Consider the following 20,571-nt stretch of genomic DNA (forward strand, 5'->3'; position numbering starts at 1 on the left):
ACAGTGTTGAAAACTATACTTCAATTGGTGTATAACAGGGTTCTCCAACCTTTTTCAAGAAAAGAGCTACTCATTAGCGCAAAGGACTCACAGTTTGATATGCATTTTTGAAAAAACTCATGTTATTACTATGTTGTCATTATGAAGGGAGCCACTAAGGAATGCCAAAAAACAGTATGACTGAATGCAGCTCTAGAGTCGCTTGAACACGAAAGCAAGTGTTTATCGATTTTGTAGGTATTCATTGGGAGTGCCTTGACACAAAACGTAACTAAAGACAATGCCAGAGGCCTAAAGTATGACCGTGTAAATGTTCACGGAAATCAGTTCGGCCATTTCGGAGACTACGAGCCACATACAAATGGACACACACACACACACACACACACACACACACACACACACACACACACACACACACACACACACACACACACACACACACACACACACACACACACACACACACACACATACACACACACAGAGATAGGGATTTATACAATAGTCTAGAAGGGGCTTTGAGTTTAAACACCAAATACAAAGGAGTCATAAAATAATGAGTCATCAGTTACCTATTTTATTGTATTTATTCATGTGCGTATGCCTGCGCATTGTGTTGCTAGGCAACCTGATGAACGTACCCTAACTTTGCACTATGCATGTAGGCAAGAACTAAATAATACAATTGAATAGCCCGAATTAAAAAGACATACCCTTTCAAAATAGCAAGCAGATGAGTCATGGACAAGTCACTGACGAAGATCAGGATAAGTTCAGGATAACTTAAAAACTTTGCATGTGTTTTGCATGTGTTAAAAGATCCGGGAAGTTTAACACTTAGCAGTCCTCTAACAAAGCCACTAAAACATAAGTGGAAGAAGAGCCAGAGGCTGATTAACAGTTTCACAATCGACCATAGTTTTAAAAGGTCAATCTTTAATACTGACGGTCACTGTAATGTGCTTTATTTTGAGTGGAAGTTGTACAACGGCCAAAATACCAAATTTTACGCACTACATGGTGCACTGGATTATGAAGCGTACACCCCAAAAAGTTTTTCGTGATATTTTATACATGTATAAGGCGCACTGCATTGTAAGGCGGACAGAATTAAAACTACATCAATGGCTAGCTTTGCACTAAAATAGAAAAGAACCGTAATTGTCCATCGATTGATCAAATGGAATATATAACTGATCATAATTGCATAACATTGAATGCAACGGGAATGAAATCGAGATTGGCAGGGAAGGCTGAATATGATCCACTAGTTTACTGGGGATAAGGAGGACACATAAGGTTTCATCTCATAATCGCACTCATTTTAGTCGCTGTACCAAATTGTTGATGTTACTATTGGGTAGGGCCGCGACAATATTGTCAGAAATTTAAGGTTGGGGTCAGTGAAATACAGTGTTGTATCGCCGACTCGCAAAGCGCACAAGATTCTGAACTGAATGATGAAATTGTGGGAAGTGATTTAGATGTCATAAAATATCTAAATAAAGACATGGTTGCATGTAATCAATAATAAAAAAATGTATACCAATTTTTATTCACTTTTTGTTTTTGTAATTTCTCTAACATATCTGGTACCCTGACTAAAATAGTGTGATAATGAGAGAAGCCTTATTGCCTTTTCGTGTATCGTCCGTATCCCTGGTGGTCTGGTGGATAGGATCTCTCTCTCTCCAATGTGATCCGGGTTTACTCCTGTTGCATTCAATGTCATGCAATTGTGAATAACAATCCATGTCCCTAGCAGCCTTGTGGTTAGTATTCAGTGCTCTAACCATTGTGGTCAATCAACAATTGCACAATTATGGTAACAGATTTCCAGTTTTGTCTGCACTTAAGGCGCAACGCATTATAAGGTTAAAAATTCTGGCGAATTTGATGTTTTTGTGCCATATAGTCTTGAACATACGATAAGTTGGGCAACTCGGTGGCTCATTTTGTAAACCCTGGGAGTAACTTGTTCAATATTGCATTTTTCCATCCTTTATAGTAAACAGTGAGGAGTGGAGATGGATCAGTCATACATGGAGGAGTGAAGAGTTAGCTAGATGTAAGACACAAAAGAAACACAGAAGCCTTTTCACGTGACAGATGTGCATTTGTTTAACAACAAACAATTACAGTTATTGTTAACCCCCAAGGGCCACGTGAGAAGCATACAGTTCTGTGCTAAAAATAGTAACCTGACCTAAACTTTCTTCAGCGGTTGCTTTGAAATAAAGAATGGATGAAATAAAATTGTTGAAATGGGGGTCGTTGGGAAATATTTGCGGCCACCATTGATGTTAAGTACTAACTGAAAGCTGTTGAAAAAAACCTCCCATGCAGTGTTCCCTCTAAGCTGCGCGCGTGCGCAATTGCGCACTGCTTGCACATTTTCAGCGCACAAGAAAATCTAGCCAGCGCACAAAAATGAGGGCTCAAAATTACTAATTAAGAAGCGACTAAAGTCAAAGTTACAGTGCATGAGGGTAAAAATACACGGGTTCCCCTGACGTTGTGTCCTAAATGCGGTATTTTGAAGTTGAGTCGAACGAAGTTGAGTAAAGATAGTACCATATTTTCCGCACTATAAGGTGCACCTAAAAGCCTTTATTTTTTTCATAAACTGACCATGCGCCTTATAATACAGTGCGCCTTATAAATGGATCAATATTAAGTCGCAAAGTCTTGCAACTAAGGCAAGCAGCCGCCGACTAGATTTTCCCCCGAAGGCGAAGTCGTCCGCGGTGTATGCTAGGATACATATGCCGGCGTTTCATTTCCCAGCCAATGTGTCAATCATCATTTGAATCGATCACTATTGGCTAAAGTTATTCAGAAGTAAAGGAGGCGGATCCTTTTAGGGGCAAAACAAAGCCTGCAATTGGCCGAAAAATATGAATTTGAATAGCTAGTTTGGTTGTCTACGGCATAGATAAAACATGTTTTACTATTCTGTATTTGTAAATATTTTACTCTCCTGGATTTACTACACTCACGGATATAAGAGGACCATGGTTGCACATTATTATTGAACGCAACGACTTCGGTGAGCTACTCCGGCTATATATTTTCCCAGTATCTTGTTTCAGAGTGATATCGATGTTTCTGTGATGGGTCTTTTTTAAATTAAACTCAATTCCAAGTGTTTATTGTCATATGCAGAGTAAAGTTGCGAGCGAAAAAGAAAATAGAAACTAAGGAATGGTTGGCATTTCTTGAATCCCAAGACTTTAACCTTCTGATTTATATTTGGAACGATGCATTTGAGTGACATCGTACAGACACTGTTTCCGTATATGTCTGAGACACGTATTTGCTTCTTTGCAAGCTTTCGGAATGTTAATGGGGTAATAGGTTTGACTGAACTATCTGACTGTTTTGGCGACATACCCATTGTAGCGCCTTATAATCCGGTGCGCCTTATGTATGGAAGAAATAGGACCAAAAACTATTTTTGGGGGTGCGCCCTATAACCTGGTGCCACCTATAGTGTGGGAAATACGGTAGTTTGTCAAGAACCGGCTTCTTTGGCTCGGCTCACTAAAAGGAACTGGCTCTTTCGGGTCCTGAACGGCTCTACGGGTTGTTTTTGCTTCTTTAATCCCAACATGACGAAATATTATGTAAAATTATGCACAAAATGACTTAAAGGACAGGGGGAATAGAACAAAAAAGAAAAACATTTACATTGCTAAAATTCGTCCTATACTTTCTCAGTCGGATGCGGAAATCATAATTCATGCGTTTGTTACCTCCCGTCTCGACTACTGTAATGCACTACTTTCCGGTCTTCCGATGACCAGACTCAAGAGTCTTCAGCTAGTACAAGATGCTGCAGCAAGGCTTTTAACAAGGACAAAAAAGTACGATCACATCACCCCAATTTTGGCTAACCTGCATTGGCTCCCTGTTAGCCTAAGATGCGATTTTAAGGTTCTCCTACTACTATACAAAATCATACATGGACTTTCCCCCTCATATCTTTCAGATCTGATCTCCCCCTATGTCCCGGCCCGAAGCCTTCGTTCCGAGAGCGCCGGTCTCCTGGTGATCCCAAGAGCCAAGAAGTGTTCCGCTGGTTCGATAGCGTTCTCCATCCGGGCACCGGTGTTGTGGAATGCTCTTCCCCCTGAGATCCGATCTGCAACCTCGGTGGAAATGTTTAAATCTAGGCTTAAAACTCACTTCTACTCTACTGTATAGCATACGAGTAACCTAAACTTCTTATATGTAATAACTTGTGAAGCCCTTAGAGACTAACTGTGATTAAGGGCTATACAAATAAAAATGACTTGACTTGACTTGACTTGAAAAAAATACCAAAATGAAAAAGTAGTGAAAAGATGAGAAAAAAAGAAACAAAAGGAAGAGAAAAAAGAAGGAAAATTTCCGAAAAAAGCCAGAAAAAAAGAAAAAAAAGAAATGTAGGATAAAAGTAAATAGAGAACAAAAAGAAAAAAGTAACAGCTCGGAAAAAATAAACACAATGAGATTATTTTTAAAGGAATTTTTAAAAAAGTAGAAAAAAAACACGTAAAAAAGAAGAAAAAGTTTGTGTTGCATTCAAATAATTTCCAATTATTTCAAGTGAATCTTGTTGCCAACATTGTACTTCCACTAAAAATGTGATTAAGTACAGTTCTGTATCTTACAACCGACTAAATAAGCCCCCAAAAATGTTAATATTATGCGACAAAATATATCAGGAAATAAAAAGAAATAGATATTTTGTGAAAGAATTGTAAGAACAAACGACGTTTGTCGGCCATACAACCTTTGCAATAGTACATGAGTCAATTCATTCAAAAGAGAAAAATAATTTTGCATTGCCAGAAACTCAGCAAAATGTAACTTGATGACAAGTTTTGGACATGTTTGATAATTAATTATCTTGCCACACTTGGGATTATGGTTGCTCGCTGTTGTTTCAAGCGCTGCTCACCGACTTTGTGTGAACGCTCAGACCCGTGGAAAATTAGAGGGAACATTGCTCCCATGTATCAATATTGCTATTTAAGGTAAGAGTGTACAACATTCCCTAATTTCTACTGATAGAAGCACACCAGATATTTTGTGTTTTCACAATTTTGAGAGTTATAAGAAGGACATTTTTTGTTGTTGAATGACAGTGCCCCTGTGCTCAGAGTGGGGCCAATAATGCAATGTTTTTCAACCTTTTTTGTGCTAAAAAAAAAACCTTAAGCCATACTTCACATCGAAAAGCACCAATTTTGTGTTGTTATTTCCAAAGCTGAAATTATCATGTTGCCTGATTTTTTTATCATCGTGTAAGATAGTTTCTGGAAGATAGCCAGGTTATTAATTTTGGTTATTAATTCTACCGTAATTTTAGATTTTACTATATCTTTTAACCTGCTATTTCAAGTTTATCTCATATTAATTTATAGCTTTTTAATATGAGCAAAATGATCTGCCTGTAGAACAAAATTTTATTTTACTGCATCAACTTTTTTTGAAATAGTAAATTGTATATCAAAATGAGTACAATTATGGGTAAGATTTTTACTCTCATTGATTAATTATATTATTTATTTTTGCACTGCAATCCTAAACAACCTCATCATACAAAATTATTATATTGTATAGCGTAGCTATATCCCCCTCGTGGGAGGTGGCTAGAGTCTAGAACACATTGGCATTTTTGACTTTCTGGGAGATTGATACAGTCCCCTCGCTCAACCTTACTGATGTGTTGCAACATCTGGTTGGGAGTCATTAGGTGACCAAACCCCCCAATTCCAACCCCTAATGCTGAGCGCCAAGCAGGGAGGCAATGGTGACCAATGTTGTAAGTCTTAGGTATGAGCCGGCCAAGGCTCGAACCATTAACCTCCCTGTCCCGGGGCGGGCGAAACAAAATAAGTAATAGATTTATTTCCCTGTAGTACCTCATGAGCAGATAATGAATATATTAAAAGTTGGGAGAAACAAAGGAATGTACTGCCAAATTATGATATGGATGAATGTTACAGTATTTGGCTGACCACTGGAAGAAAGGGAAAGATACTGAACAACAGCATCCTTTTTTGCAAAGTTAATATTGGGAAATATCCTCCGGCACACTAGACAAGGTCTCACAGCACACTTGCATGCTTGGAAGCATGCTTGGAAAAGCTCAGCAAACACCTTCCACCTGGGATTGGATTACAGGGCCCTTACTCTCCAACTCAACATCTCCTCTCACCTTGCACATGATTTGAGAAATAATTTAACAAGAAAACAATAGCCAACCAGTATACCAAGAAGTGGGCAAACTTTACCTCTTAAGTCTCATCTCATCTCATCTCATCTCATCTCATTAGCTGCACCACTTATCCTCAGTAGGGTCGCAGGGGTACTGGAGCCCATCCCAGCAATCATCGGGCAGTGGGCAGGGGACACCCTGAACTGGTTGCCAGCCAGTTGCAGGGCACACAGGGACAGACAATTCGCTCGCTCATTCACACCTAGGGACAATTTGGACCGGCCAATCCACCTGAAATGCATGTCTCTGGAATGTGGGAGGAAACCGGAGTGCCCGGAGGAAACCCACGCAAGCACATACAAACTCCGCACAGGAAGTCCAGTAGCTGGATTTGAACCCACACAGGAGGTTCCCAAGACCTTAAAACTGTGCCGCACACGTGCTAAGCACTGCGCCGCCGTGCTGCCCACCTCTTAAGTTTATTTGTTTATTTATTTAAAAAGGGATAATTTCATCAAATTTGTTTTGAAACAATCAAAATATCAATGCATCGATTAATTATCTACACCGCTGATCTCAGTAGGCTCGCAGTGGGTGCTGGAGCCCATCCCAGGTGTCTTCGGTCAGTGGGCAGGGGAGACCCTGGTTGTCCAAATATACAATTTATACACAAATGTACAATTTTATATATATATAGATATTTACAAATAAAACACTTTAATTGAAAGTAATCCTAAAGTAGTATCTTCCTTTCAAAGCACTAAATTTGCATTGAAAAACTCAAAGCAAGAGGGCTTCTTCAGAAGTGTTTTATTGCATGAACAATACAATCGTAATAGATAAAATTGATTTAAAAAAAACAAGTACAGCAAAATTTAGCCAGCTATTTGAATAAAAAATATTGTATTTTGTATGGGGGCAAACAGAGGAACTCAGGAGAAGCAAAAAAAATAAATATCAACACATTTATTTCTATTAGTAATACCGGTATGTTCTATAAGACATATAGTAAGTATAGTAACGATTATATGCTTTTTAGTTTATTAATGAAAATGTTTACCCGAATTTGAGAAATTCTCCGTTAGATTTCTTATCTATAATAATTAAAGCTTCTTTAATCCTACCCGAAGACTCTTAGGTAATATTTTTTAATTTTGTATGTTTTAATACAGGTAAATGTATTCCCTTAAACAGTGTTTGGGTCTGCGACTTCTATTTTAAGTCCAAGAACATCAGGCTGGAAGTTTACTTAAATTTTCACAGGTTGATAAATGGTAGTCAACAAATACACATTTGGCAGTGGCGCTCATCTTTGGCAACATCCCGTGAACATATTTAAAAATGCAGGACATGTTTTTGAATGATTCCAGTTCATTTTTCTCTTGTGCTTCTTTCAGCTTTATCACGCGGGCCTGATTAAATCTGTAGGCGGGCTGGAACCCACCATCGGGCTGGATTTTCTCCACCCCTGCAGCGTACCAATGTGTTAAAAATTATTTTAGAATTAATGCAAACATTTGAGAAGGATGTGATGCATATTTACTCTCTGCATCAGCTTCTGCAGCGTGCGCTGCACAAGAATAGGAGATGGGCTCCAGGGAGGTGAGAGTATTTTTTTGCTTTGCTCTTGTCAGGTAGGACAGGTGGTTTTGTCTTTTCCTCCAGAACTGCCAAAACCAACAAACAAGCGACAAGTACTGCTACAGCTCCGTGACAACACCTGACATTGCTCATCATCAGATTCCCTTTGGGCTCCGAAATGGTGTTTATTTAGGTATAAGGCAACTGAAAATTCCTCTAACAAAGCACCGGATACCAAATTGAGCAGAACGAGAGATAGTAAAAATCGTCCAACTTGCCTTTTTCCAGAAATGGGTGACTTCCTCTGACAAATAACAGTGATGACTCCAACGACACTTGTATCTAGTGTGATGTCCCACAGTAAGGAGTTGCTCGGTGTTGCTGTACGAAAGGTCACGCCTTCTTTTGTGGTTGCTCTGTAACAAAAAACAAATGCAACGCCTCTGAAAGGTCAAGAATGTAGTAAACAGAAATGTCTCACTTTTGAAAGACAATGATATATAAAAAAAATAAAGTAGCAGACCATTTGGACCAGGGGTCTCCAACCTGGTCCCCCCTACGGAAGGATGAGGTGCCAGCAGATCTGAAAATAGCTCACCAGTGCTGGGTCATTGGGATTTTCTAGTAAAAAGATTTTTTTTGTATTGGTTGATGAAATCTATTTACCCCTACCTACAATAATTAATCACATAGTAAGAACTTTGAAACAACATAGGTTGTTGTTTGAGAAACGTAAATAAATAAATTCCAATTCATGGGCTTCATTAACAAATCAGTCCATTCAAGTATTGATAATTGTTTTCAAGCAATTTATCAAAATAATTGAATGGGAATTTATGTATGTATTAAACACATTTGTGTATTTTCTTGATTTATTCTACAGGGCATACAATTTACTAAATTACAATTAATGTGTTTTATAAAGTGAATGAGCACAATTTTTAACTAGCTATCTGGCTACCTTCTTAGCTTTGTAGTTAGCTATCTTTCCCACCTTTTCGGATAGCATATCCACAGTTTTTGTATGCCATCTAGCTAACATTTTACCTTTTTTTGCAAATTATTAAGTAAAATTTTGGAGCCAAGTATCAATCTTTTCTATTGGGCTATTATTTGGACTTTTACTGATATTTATCTAGCTCCCATTTACCGTTTTTACCTGTTTAACTTTCTCGCTAACTATCAAGCTACCTTTTTAGCTATTTAGCAAGCTATATATCTATCTTTTTACAATTTGTGCATGCTATCTGGCTAACAATTTACCTTTTTTTGCTATTTATGAAGTTATATTTTAGCTATTTATATTTTAGCTATTTATCCAGCTTTTAAACTTTCTATATGGCCATTTACTCTGAGCTAGCTTCCCTTTTTGTTTTTTACCTGGTTACCTTTCTAGCTAATTATCGAGTTTTCATCTATTTAGCAAGCCATTTAGTTAAGTTGGTATTTTAAAAATGTATATCAAACTGGGTGCCCCTTGCGTTAATTACTCACAAAAAGTGGCTCTTAGCTGGAAAAAGGTTGGAGACCCCTGATTTAGACAATTGGTCCCTAAACTACAGCCCGCCTCTACATTTGGTCCAACCCTTTTCAATGTAAAATAAGATGATATCTGACGAAGTACTCACATTCTCCTATGATGTTGCTTCTCTTTTTTGCACTTCATAGAAAAAGTATCTGATATTTTTGGTGTATTGCATACATTTTTATGTATTTTTGTTTATTGTTAGGCTGATTGACAAACACTTGGATTTGTTATTGTTTTAAAGAATGTAATATTCTGAAAATATTCTAAAAGAGGAAATTAAAAACATGTTTTTAAATTAAATCCCGAACCATCAAATATGAAAATATTCTTTAGTCTAAGCCCTAAATGAGATCAAGTCTACTGCTTTTTGGGAAGTCATCCATACCACTGGTGGTCCAGTGCTCTTACAATTTAGTTTATCGTAGACCTGTTAAAACTGTGCAAGACACAACAGAAATTTTATGTTTCATGATTTTCTTTTTAGTGAAGAACCCACACAGTGTCATTTCTTTATCATTTAGCATTTCATAAATAGTGTTTTTTTATTTCCAGGCTTTTCAGTGAAGAATCCAGAAGGGTTACTTGTGATCTTATGGAATTTTTTTTTATATTTAGGTACTCCTGCAAGGTCACACTTTTTCTATTACAAACTGACCCCAGTTCCTCATCAGAGAAGGGAAAAGTTATGTGGCACTCACAGGGAAAAATTTGCAAACTCCTGATTTAGACTTTGATCATACTTTAAAATGACACGTTTCTCAACGCCGTGAGCAAGATATGATTCGATGTGACGTCTTAACACAATGGTGCTCCACTACCCACAAGACACGGCAAAGCTCACTCCAAGAGTTGACCTCCTTGCATAATTCTTCTCAGCTCTTGATCTGCATGCACGGCTACGTGGTTTATCCTCGAATCTTCCTCAAATAATCATAAGGTCTGATCTCATTATGAGTCTCTCAGGGGGTGTAATCTGTGGTTGGAGCAAGAGTCATTACGGTTCAAGTACGGCTGCAACAAGTCCGGCGCTCCTTGACTATGCATTATCCCTCCATTTAAAATATTAAACGTGACCTGAAGATGTTTTTGAGCACGCTTTCCGGACTGGTTTGTGAGTGCATGTTGAGCTGCACTGCACTAAAAAAGGGTCTCAAGTGACAGGTCGTCTTTGGCATAACAGCTTTTGCTGTATCATCACACTGTGAAAATGACACTACAAGCTTCTTTTTCAGCAGAGACCCTGTTTAGCCCATCCCCAACCTCAAATCCAGTGTCGGTTTTACTGTGTCAATGCACCATAGGGGCCTAATGAAGTAATCATGTACTTGTACACTCCAATTGCAAGTACAAACAATTATGTTAACAACAAAATGAATTCTATGTATATGACCAGTGTTGAGAGTAGCGTGTTACACAGTAACGCATTCCTGGAATGCAATTACTTCTTTCTGTAACGAGTCCCGTAGTATATACTGTATTAATGAAATTTTGTAACCCAAATGGCGTTACTTCGCTACTTAGTAAAATCAATTTAGAAAATGTCAACTTAATCTACTAGGTACCTGTTACCCCTTTGCTCAGGAAGGAATAATAAACCATTAGTCTGCCGACATCACGTCCCTGATCACATCATTAGAGTGTAGTTTTGCATGCTTATATGGCCCCACACTGTACAACTTAATACAGTTACAGTAGCACCACCTTAAGCACAGAGTAAAATCATTTCTCCTTAGTAATATTATCCCTACTATATATACTCGCATCTGAGCTGTATTTACATCTTCAAAATACTAAACGGGGTCAGCTTAAATGCACGATTTTGGTCGTCGGTTATGACTCCCCGGTAGCGAATGGTGGGTATATTTGGGAACACAACTTATATGGCAATTCCTGTAAAAAAAAAATATCATGCACTACTGAAAACTCCTGGCCACATTAGCAAATTATATCACTTGCTTTGTTGGTTTACGGGTCTTTTTATGCTACTACACAGATAAAAAAAATTGCCCTTTAAGTTATTTTTTCTTATTTATCTTGTTTTCATTCTTCATTTATAATTAAGAATCAGATTTTCGAGTAAAATAGAAAATGAGTACTTATTTTACTCATATAAAAAAATAATCATGCTCCTTTTAGGAGTTGTTTCAACTTTTACCAGCTTGGTGGCACAGATTCAAGCCTCAGCAGTGTCATACTCAGAGACTCACAATATTGGTACCCATTGCCTTCCTGCTAGGCGCTCGGCTTCAGGGGTAGGAATTGGGGGGCTGTTTCAACAGTAAGAAATACTTTAAATGGGCAAAATGATCGGATAATTATGACAATTATGAACTGACAATTATGCTCATCATATGTTTTAGTCAAACATTATTTTTAGCAAAAATGAAAAACAACATTTAAATATCTTTAGTATATTTATTTTAAATTAAAAAATAACAAAAATGATAAACACTGAACTGGATGCCAGCCAATCGCAGGGCACACAGGGACAGACAACTCATTCGCTCATTCACAATTTGGACCGGCCAATTCACCTGAAATGCATGTTTTTAGAATGTGGGAGGAAACCGGAGTGCCCGGAGGAAACCCACGCAAGCACGGGGAGAACATACAAACTCCGCACAGAAAGTCTGGAGCTGGATTTGAACCCACGACAGGTTCCCATGACATGAACTGTGCCGCACAAGCGCTAACCACTGCGCCGCCGTGCTGCCCACCATTGGAAATATAATCTTTTTTAAAATTCAAAATATAAGGTCTACTCAAAATTTGGGAAACAGAATCAAGACTTTTTTACTTTGTGATCAAATCCACCTGAATCTGGTAACCATGGAAACCAGTGTTATCTGTGAGGGAGCAAACCCCTACCCAAGGAAAAGGCCTCGAGAGGGATGGACGCCGCCAGGCTATACTTGCCCAAGACACACCACAGGAAGAAAGTGTTGCCTAGGAAACATAGGCAGTTAAGGTATCTGTGAACTCTGAATGTGATATAAGTAAAATTTAAAAAAGAAAAGGAATTTGCAAAATATGGGCCAACAAAGATTTTATTTTCATGCAGTGTCGAGTGGCATGTTTTGCTCTCATGCAATCATCATGAAATATTAGATTCAATGTGAAAATAAGAGAAGCAACCCAGCCATTGTTTTGTTTAAAGCCGAAAGGAGCAGCATTTAACTAATAAAAAGTGACAGCAACAAGAAGACTTATGTGCCCTTTTTCTCTCTCCATGGGAAGAATAAAACCCCCTGTGATTTGAGTAGGGTTTTTTATGAGCGGTGGGGAATAAGAAGCAGTGTCCATGGCGTGGGTTAGTGGGCCTGGAGGAGGCGGCGAGCACAGGGAGTCACCAGGGCAGGTAAGATGGATGGCCGTGGAGACTGAAGCTGACGGCGTGTGAGGAAAAACAGCTCTTAGGTGCTGCACCCGCCATCCATCTCACTTCTGACCAGGCAAGGCATGAGTGGCATCTTGTTTCACCTTCCAGCTAGTCAAATACAGAATACAGAAAAGGTCCACCGCACGTGCACTTCCTTGGTTTCCAATGCACAGAATTATTTAAGGGTTAACCTAATGTTAACCAGAGGTAAGATCAGTCTTACAAAATCCCTCCTGACCCGACCAAAGGATGCGGATATTAAAGCCCAAGCCAGCCCGTGTCGGACCAGGTAACTTGGCTTGCAGGTCCGAGCCCGAAGCAAACCTGAATATTATTATTTTATTTGTGAGACTTGGGAGGAGGAGAGGTGATTTATGATAAGAAATTAAAGCCTGTCTTTTGGTGGAAACATTTCTTGGCATGGAAAGGGATGGGGGCTATCAGGCTGTACTTGCCCAGGACACACCACAGGATATGGTGCTCCTACGAATTGTTAAGGGAGGCAACCACCCACGCACTCTTTTGTAACCAATTCTAAGGTAAACAAGACTGGATGAGTTTTTTTTATCTTTTGTATTTCTGCCACAGATTGGGGCCCCGTATAGGCAGTGTTCCCCTCCCTGTTTGGCGGCGTGTCCCTGGCAGGTTACCTTGGCCAGTGCCTACCAGCTGGCTTAGAACTGGTGCAGACAAGGGAGTTTGACTGTTTTATTAAACAAAGCATCGCAAGACCAGGTGGTGGCTGATGATGATATGATTTAAGGCTGCACGATTAACTGAAATTGAATCAATATCACGATGTAACGCAGTGCGCTAGTTTAACCGCAAAACACTGAATTTTTTCAAGGATTCACAGTTCCAGTTTGTTATCAGAGTGATGGAATGTTTGGCCAACAAGAATTCAGAAGCAGGTTTTAACGGCACTAGCCAATAAAAGCAAGACGTGTGTGCATGACTTTGATAGGCCGCTGTAAGTGCTCAGTCAAATGGCCACCAAAGCGAACGCGACAGCTTTACCAGCTCGTTACATTGAAAATGAATTCATCAATTTCATCTGACTCTGAGGAAAGTCAGAAGAGCGCAAAGAAAAGCTGGTCACCAGCAGGTGCTCCCAGGATTTTTAGAGCGTCCGGGAATTGACTGAGGCGACGTCGGAAGGGAAAGCTCACAACTAAGAAAACAACTCTTAAGCCACCACTGTCGAACGTGTTTTTTTTTTTAAATCACTGTGATTTCTGCCCGGTGCTCTGAATGTCAAACTGAAGAATAAATAGTCACTAGCTGACACTACTTGTTAGAAAGATTACAATGTATGTTGAGTGTCTTTTTAATGTGGTAGTTTTTGTCACACTCCCGCATACAGTGGCTTGTGAAACTATTTGGCCCCGCTGAACTTTGTGACCTTTTGCCACATTTCAGATTTAAACATCAAGATATAAAACTGTAAGTTCTTGAGAAGCATCAACAATAAGTGGGACACAATCATGAAGTGGAACACACTTTATTGGATATCTTAAACTTTTTTTAACAAATAAAAACGAAAAAGTGGGTGTGCAAAATTATTCAGCCCCTTTACTTTGAGTGCAGCAAACTCTGTCAGAAGTTCAGTGAGGATCTCTGAATGATTCAATGTTGATCTAAATGACTAACAATGATAAATGTAATCCACCTGTGTGTAATCAGGTCTCTGTATAAATGCACCTGCACTGCTATATTCTCTTAGGTCTGTTTAAAGCGCAGAGAGCATCATGAGGAACGAGGAACACGCCAAGCAGGTCCGAGATACTGCTGTGGAGAAGTTTAAAGCTGGATTTGAATACAAAAAGATTTCCCAACCTTTAAACATCCCAAGGAGTACTGTGCAAGCAATAATATTGAAATGGAAGGAGTATCAGACCACTGGAAATCTACCAAGATCGGGCCGTCCCCCTAAACTTTTCGGCGGAGGTCACTCCCGGGCCGCGCGACGGGGCGAGTTCAGCGGAGGCGGCGTCACCCTAATAAGGATAAGCGGTGCAGATAATGAGATGAGATGAGATTTTTTTTTTTTTTTTTTTTGAAGGGTCGTCGCTACTTTGCAGATTTTCACCTTTTGCGGGTGGTTTTGTTCCCCACTAACCGGGTCTAAAAAATAATAATTAAAAAAATAAATATATATATATATATATATATATATATATATATATATATATATATATATTTCATTTTTTTTTTCTTTCTTTTTTTTTTTTTGGAAGGTGCACCGCTACTTGGCGGATTTTCACTTATCACGGGTGGTTTTGGTCCCCATTAACCGCGATAACCGAGGTCTTACTGTACTGCACAATTCTGGCCTTTATGGAAGAGTGGCTAGAATGAAGCCATTTCTTAAAGATATCCACAAAAAGTGTCTTTTAAAGTTTGCCACAAGCCACCTAGGAGACACACCAAACATGTCGAAAAAGGTGCCAAATTCGAACTTTTTGGCAACAATGCTAGACGTTATGTTTGGCGTAAAAGCAGCACAGCTCATCACCCTCAACAAACCATCCCCACAGTCAAACAAGGTGGCGGCAGCATCATGGTCTAGGCTTGCTTTTCTTCAGCAGGGACAAGGAAGATGGTTAAAATTGATGGGAAGATGGATGGAGCCAAATACAGGACAATTTTGGAAGAAAACCTGAGACTGGGACAGAGATTTGTCTTCAAACAAGACAATGATCCTAAACATAAACCAAAAGCTACAATGAAATGGTTCACCAAAAACATATCAAGGTGTTAGAATGGCCAAGTCAAAGTCCAGACCTCAATCCAATTGAGAATCTGTGGAAAGAACTGAAAATTGCTGTTAACAAACCCTTTCCATCCAACCTCACTGAGCTCGAGCTGTTTTGCAAGGACGAATGGGCAAATATATCAGTTTCTCAGTGTGCAACACTGATAGGGACATACCCCAAGCGACTTGCAGCAAAAGGTGGCACTACAAAGTATTAACTCAATGGGCCTGAATAATTTTGCACACCCACTTTTTCATTTTTTATTTGTTGAAAAAGTTTAAAACATCCAAAAAAGTGTTCCACTTCATGATTGTGTCCCACTTATTGTTGATTATTCACAAGAAATTACAGTTTTATGTCTTTATGTTTGAAGTCCGAAATGTGTCAAAAGGTCACGGAGTTCAAGAAAAGCAAATAGTTTCGCAAACCACTGCATATGTTAATACCAATCACATATATATTGACTGCTGCCCTAGTTGATTAAAATTCATCTATGCGGACACAATCCACAAACGAGTGACTTCATTGTGACATAAGGTGTAACTGTTCTGTGCCAGACATTTTCCTGCTGATTCTTTTCAAATGTAAGAAATGAAAGTAATTGAGTCTATTCTGGCATGGCCGCTGGGTGGTTAGCACGCAGCTTGAAGATGCAGAGGTCCAGTGTTTAATTTCAGCAGCCGCTGCCTCCCTTGCGGAGTTTGCATATTCTCCCCATGCCTGCGTGGGTTTCCTCCTGGCACTCCAGAGGACCAAATTGTCCTTACGTGTGAATGAGCGAGTAAGTTGTCTGTCTTTGTGTGCCCTGCGGCTGGCTGGCAACAAGTTCAGGGAGTCCCCGGCCCTCTCCCCCGTGAACTACAGCACCCCTGCGACCCTACTGAGAATACGTGGTGCAGAAAATGGATGGATGCATGGAGTTCATTCTTTTATGGCCGGTTAAGCCTGAGGCTTAAAATTTTGTGCAGCTTGAACGAACACAAAGTTGAGTTTCTTCCTTAAATTTGTGCAAGCGGCTTTTATTCAGGCACGCTCTGTAGTCCGGAATTTACTGCATGGTGCTCAGTCTAAAAGGGTTTAATTAAACAAGCTGACGTCAAAAAGCAACAGCACATTTTGTAATTTTTCTCACATCACATTTGTGGTCCCCATTTCATTTTTTTGTGAATGTGCCACTGCAAGGATAGTCAAGTAGACAGTAAAGAACAGATGCAATCATTTACGCAGGCAAACGTCCAATGTTTAGCCAGTCTGACAACCAGTCATCAGCATCCCGCTTATCGTATTTATGTAGCAGTTTAGGAGAAGCAGTCCATGCCAACTCCACTGCCAGATGGCAGGCGCCGCGGCCCTAAAAATGGCTGTAAAGCCACATTTGTCACATAGAGCAACGATTAGGCCTCTTCCGGTTGGATCAGATTGCTTACCTACTCAATAGCAATATGGGGGACAGAGCCTTACTTTAATTGAAAATTGTACCACTGTAACGAATTAGTGTCGGACAAAGGATGATCAAAAACTAGGGGTGGACAAAAAAAATGATGATATTGATTCGATCGTGATTCTTCTTTGAAGCCTATTGAACCAATACATGAATAGTGCAAGCATGCTAACAGTTAACCGCCAGATTGCATGAAGCACACCATTTCTACTCACTGCACTTCAGCACACAATCTTTAATGCAAATTATTATTATAATGTTAACAATTATGTTGGTTGGACCAAATGAAAAAGCTTAACAAGCTGCATGTGGCTCACGGGATATAGTTTGCCCAACCATGACCTATAAGGACTTATTTTGTATGCATTCAGTTAGGCATTTTCATAATATTCTGTTTCCACTATATATGTATAAATTGAGGACTTGATTTGTGGGTAAAAAAGTTGAATATGATTTGTACGTAATCAATATTGAATAGTGTACCGTCAATCACCCTCCCACACCCGTTTTGTCCGTTATGTATAATATTAATAATGTTGACAAAAAACTCAACTAATTTCTCCTCTAAAAGGAAGTCAATACAAACTTTTTAGACGTCATTGCGGTGTTTTGCATTTAGAGCGCATGCGTTGTGGAAAAGGGTAGCTCGACGTTTTCACCTGCACAGTTGTGGAATTTGCCGTCTCAGGGCCAAACTTACCAAACACTCAGCACCATTGTCCTCTAAAAAGTGCAGAAATGCCAGTGGACATTACTTGGAGCCAGGTGTGGGCGGGGCTTTAAATGTCAGTGATGTCGTGTCTCATTCCCAACTGAATCAATTGACTGATTTGCAAGAGCAGGTGAATATGTATGAATAATCCATGAGTATGTACCCTGTTGTCTTGTCATCTGCTCTCCTCTTTCGAAACACGACGAAATGGTGGTGACTCATTGATTATTCATCTTTTTTTATGGATTGTTTTTTCCGCCAACCCTGAAAATGGACCAGAGGTCAGTTTTTGTATTGCACTGTGTTCAACGTAGTCATCAAATTAATTCCCTTCTCAACTCCAAAATTGCTCTCACCCAGGTAACTGCCTTCACGGCCGTATGTTAATACTTCTTGGGCCAATACTGACCCACACATTCTTCACCTTTTCCCCATCAGCATTTATTCCTGTCGAGAAGTCATGCAAAGTCCAATTCATCCCACCAAAATGCTGCCGATTCCGCATTGTTTCCCCTCACAAATTTCCACCACAACATTCTAATCTACTACCCAATAATTTAGGAAAACACTTGAATGATAGCTGAATCACAATCTGTGAGATAAGCAGTCAAACAAGGGGTGGTCAAACCACGGCCCGGATGCCACATGTTTTAATCCACCCTGCCAAATGAAAATGGTAAAAATATAATGTTAACATAAAAAATAAAAAAACAAGTATTACTCATAAAAATGTGTCTATTTAATGCGAGTTTGCCCACAGTGTCCCTTCCTGTGTCTTCCTGCCCTCATAAAAAATGTAGTGTTGATGAGGGATTACTGTATTTGTGCTCAAGGCAAACAATCAAATAGCTGTCGATATTTTTCTTTACTTCCTTTATCATCATTGATAATATTTATCAAGAGTTATAATATTTCCTGCGATTAAAAACATTTCTGAAATATCACATTGAGGTTTTCAGTGCAAATAATCAAATTTAGTGTGTAAAAAGGGAGATAGTATACCAGTTTGCTATTACTTTAAAATCAAGTTTTTAGAATACATGTATTTGTCAATTTTGAGTGTTTTAAAATACATTCGATGAAATTGTCCCTTTAAAAAAGATATCAATGAAATATAATCTGTGCAGGTAAATGCAAAAACAAGAAATTAGATAGGCCCATTTTATTTTCCCCCCATATGTATTCCGGAGGATTTAAGGCAATACCAGAGTATACAAAATTTATATACATTAATTTGACATTTTCTTCCCTCCTGGCCCGGCCAATATGCAAAATTTTTCAACCCAGTGCGGCTAGCGACTCAAAAAGTAAGCCCAGCTATGCACAATACTTAGTTTTTAAAAAATGTAATAGGAAGGGATACTCACGTTTTAAAAATAAAACATTTTTCAATCAAAGTTGGCCTGAATTTTTATATCAAACAAAACGATATTTATCCCAGAATACAACCAGCTTTGAGAGTTTCATCATACATAAAATAAGATAAAAGCATATGAGTTGATAGGATTAAACATTATGACAAAATCTGGTCATGTGGGTTGAGTTTTATTTGGAAATGTCACGTTTGTAAAAGTGTGCCTCCATTGCGGGGAGCCGGATGTTAAGCGGCCACAATGGAGCAATTTCTGCAAAAAAATGCTTGTTATCATAATGTTCATTGCATAAGAATACATATTTGTGTACCCGCGCTTTGTTAAGGCTACACCTGATTTTTTAAACTATATGTATGTTTTAGGTAGCAACCCATATGACTTAACAGATGTTAAAACACACCAAGCACTTAATATTTACATAAAGACGGTAATGGCTAGTGCTCGGCAGAGTTGCTGGCTCCGTCCCCGCTAAAAAGGGTTCAGAGGTGGCTGAGTGACCTTCTCGTTGCCAGGACAGGAACCTTCTCGCTGCCAGGACAGTATACAGAAGCGGCTGAGGGTCGCTTTCCTTTCCGCTAGGGCAGGAGACAGAACAGTCCGAGAGACCCTTCCCTCATTGTGGGCACAGGATGCAGAAGTGGCAGAGGCACCCTTCCATTGCCGCCAGTACAGGGTATAGCGAGCGACTTTCTCCTTACCGCCGGAACAGGGAATGGAAGCCTCCAGTGGGGTCCTTTGGAGGTCGGGTCATTCTGTCTTCTGTTACCATGTCAGGTTTGTTTTTTTGTTTCTGCTTTGGAAACGTTACAAGTTGTTTTAAGACCTGGTTTATATTTGCTTGTTCCTGGTTTTGGGTAATAAATACAATACTTTGTTGAGCACACCTGCCTCCAGCTTCCATGCATTTGGGTCCACCTCCGAAATTATGACACAAATGATGTTCACAGTCGTAATCGTTTGCTTTGTTCCTCAATTTGGAATGTAAATATACCTCTCAGGTAGCAACTTATTCAGCCCATTAATATATGTAGTGCTATATTGTACCTATCTGTAAAATGTGAAAGAGAGGGGTTGGGGAGGGTCAAAATGGTTCCTGGATGTACTTGATAATTTGCCCAAAATAGACACAAGATATATTCGAAAGTCACTCTGAAGTATAAATCTGCAACAGCAGACCTATGGGAAAAATGTTTACACTGCAGAGCTTCATGCTCAATTGCTAAATGCAACTCGTATGCGACTTGATATTCCTGTAAACGCCACAACCTTAACGCATGTGCATAAGAGGACACGAGACGTCGCCCGCAATGCACTCATGTTGACGGAAATACTCATGGATGTTAGGGCCCGGTCACACAGCCTTTCACGGGCATATCGAGGCTGAATCACGGACAGAAATTTCTGCCTGTGAAGCAGACGCTGTTGGATGCTTTGAGATCGCCATACAGACGAGATACAGCCGTGCTTTACACGCGGTTGGCCGCGCGAAAAAGTTTTGCGCTGCTCAAAACTTTAGACCACGTGTAACCGCGGGCGGCACTCGTGGTACACACGAGGTAATGACGCGGTACAGACACGGAACGACGTGCT

General features: G+C 39.5%; 1 protein-coding gene across 1 annotated transcript in view; it reads right to left on the reverse strand.

Annotated features, from left to right (window-relative positions):
- Window positions 1-20,571, reverse strand: part of LOC148365060 (transmembrane protein 132D) — a 79,941-nt gene that overhangs the window by 32,103 nt on the left and 27,267 nt on the right. Inside the window, exon 3 of the mRNA XM_088335431.1 lies at window positions 8,071-8,208. Within this exon, the coding sequence (XP_088191557.1) occupies window positions 8,071-8,208 (138 nt within the window). The remainder of the gene's footprint in view (window positions 1-8,070; window positions 8,209-20,571) is intronic.

The sequence above is a fragment of the Urocampus carinirostris genome, chromosome 5 (assembly GCF_059441175.1).
Source record: "Urocampus carinirostris isolate Australia breed hairy pipefish chromosome 5, RoL_Ucar_1.0, whole genome shotgun sequence".
NCBI classification, from domain to species: Eukaryota; Metazoa; Chordata; class Actinopteri; order Syngnathiformes; family Syngnathidae; genus Urocampus; species Urocampus carinirostris.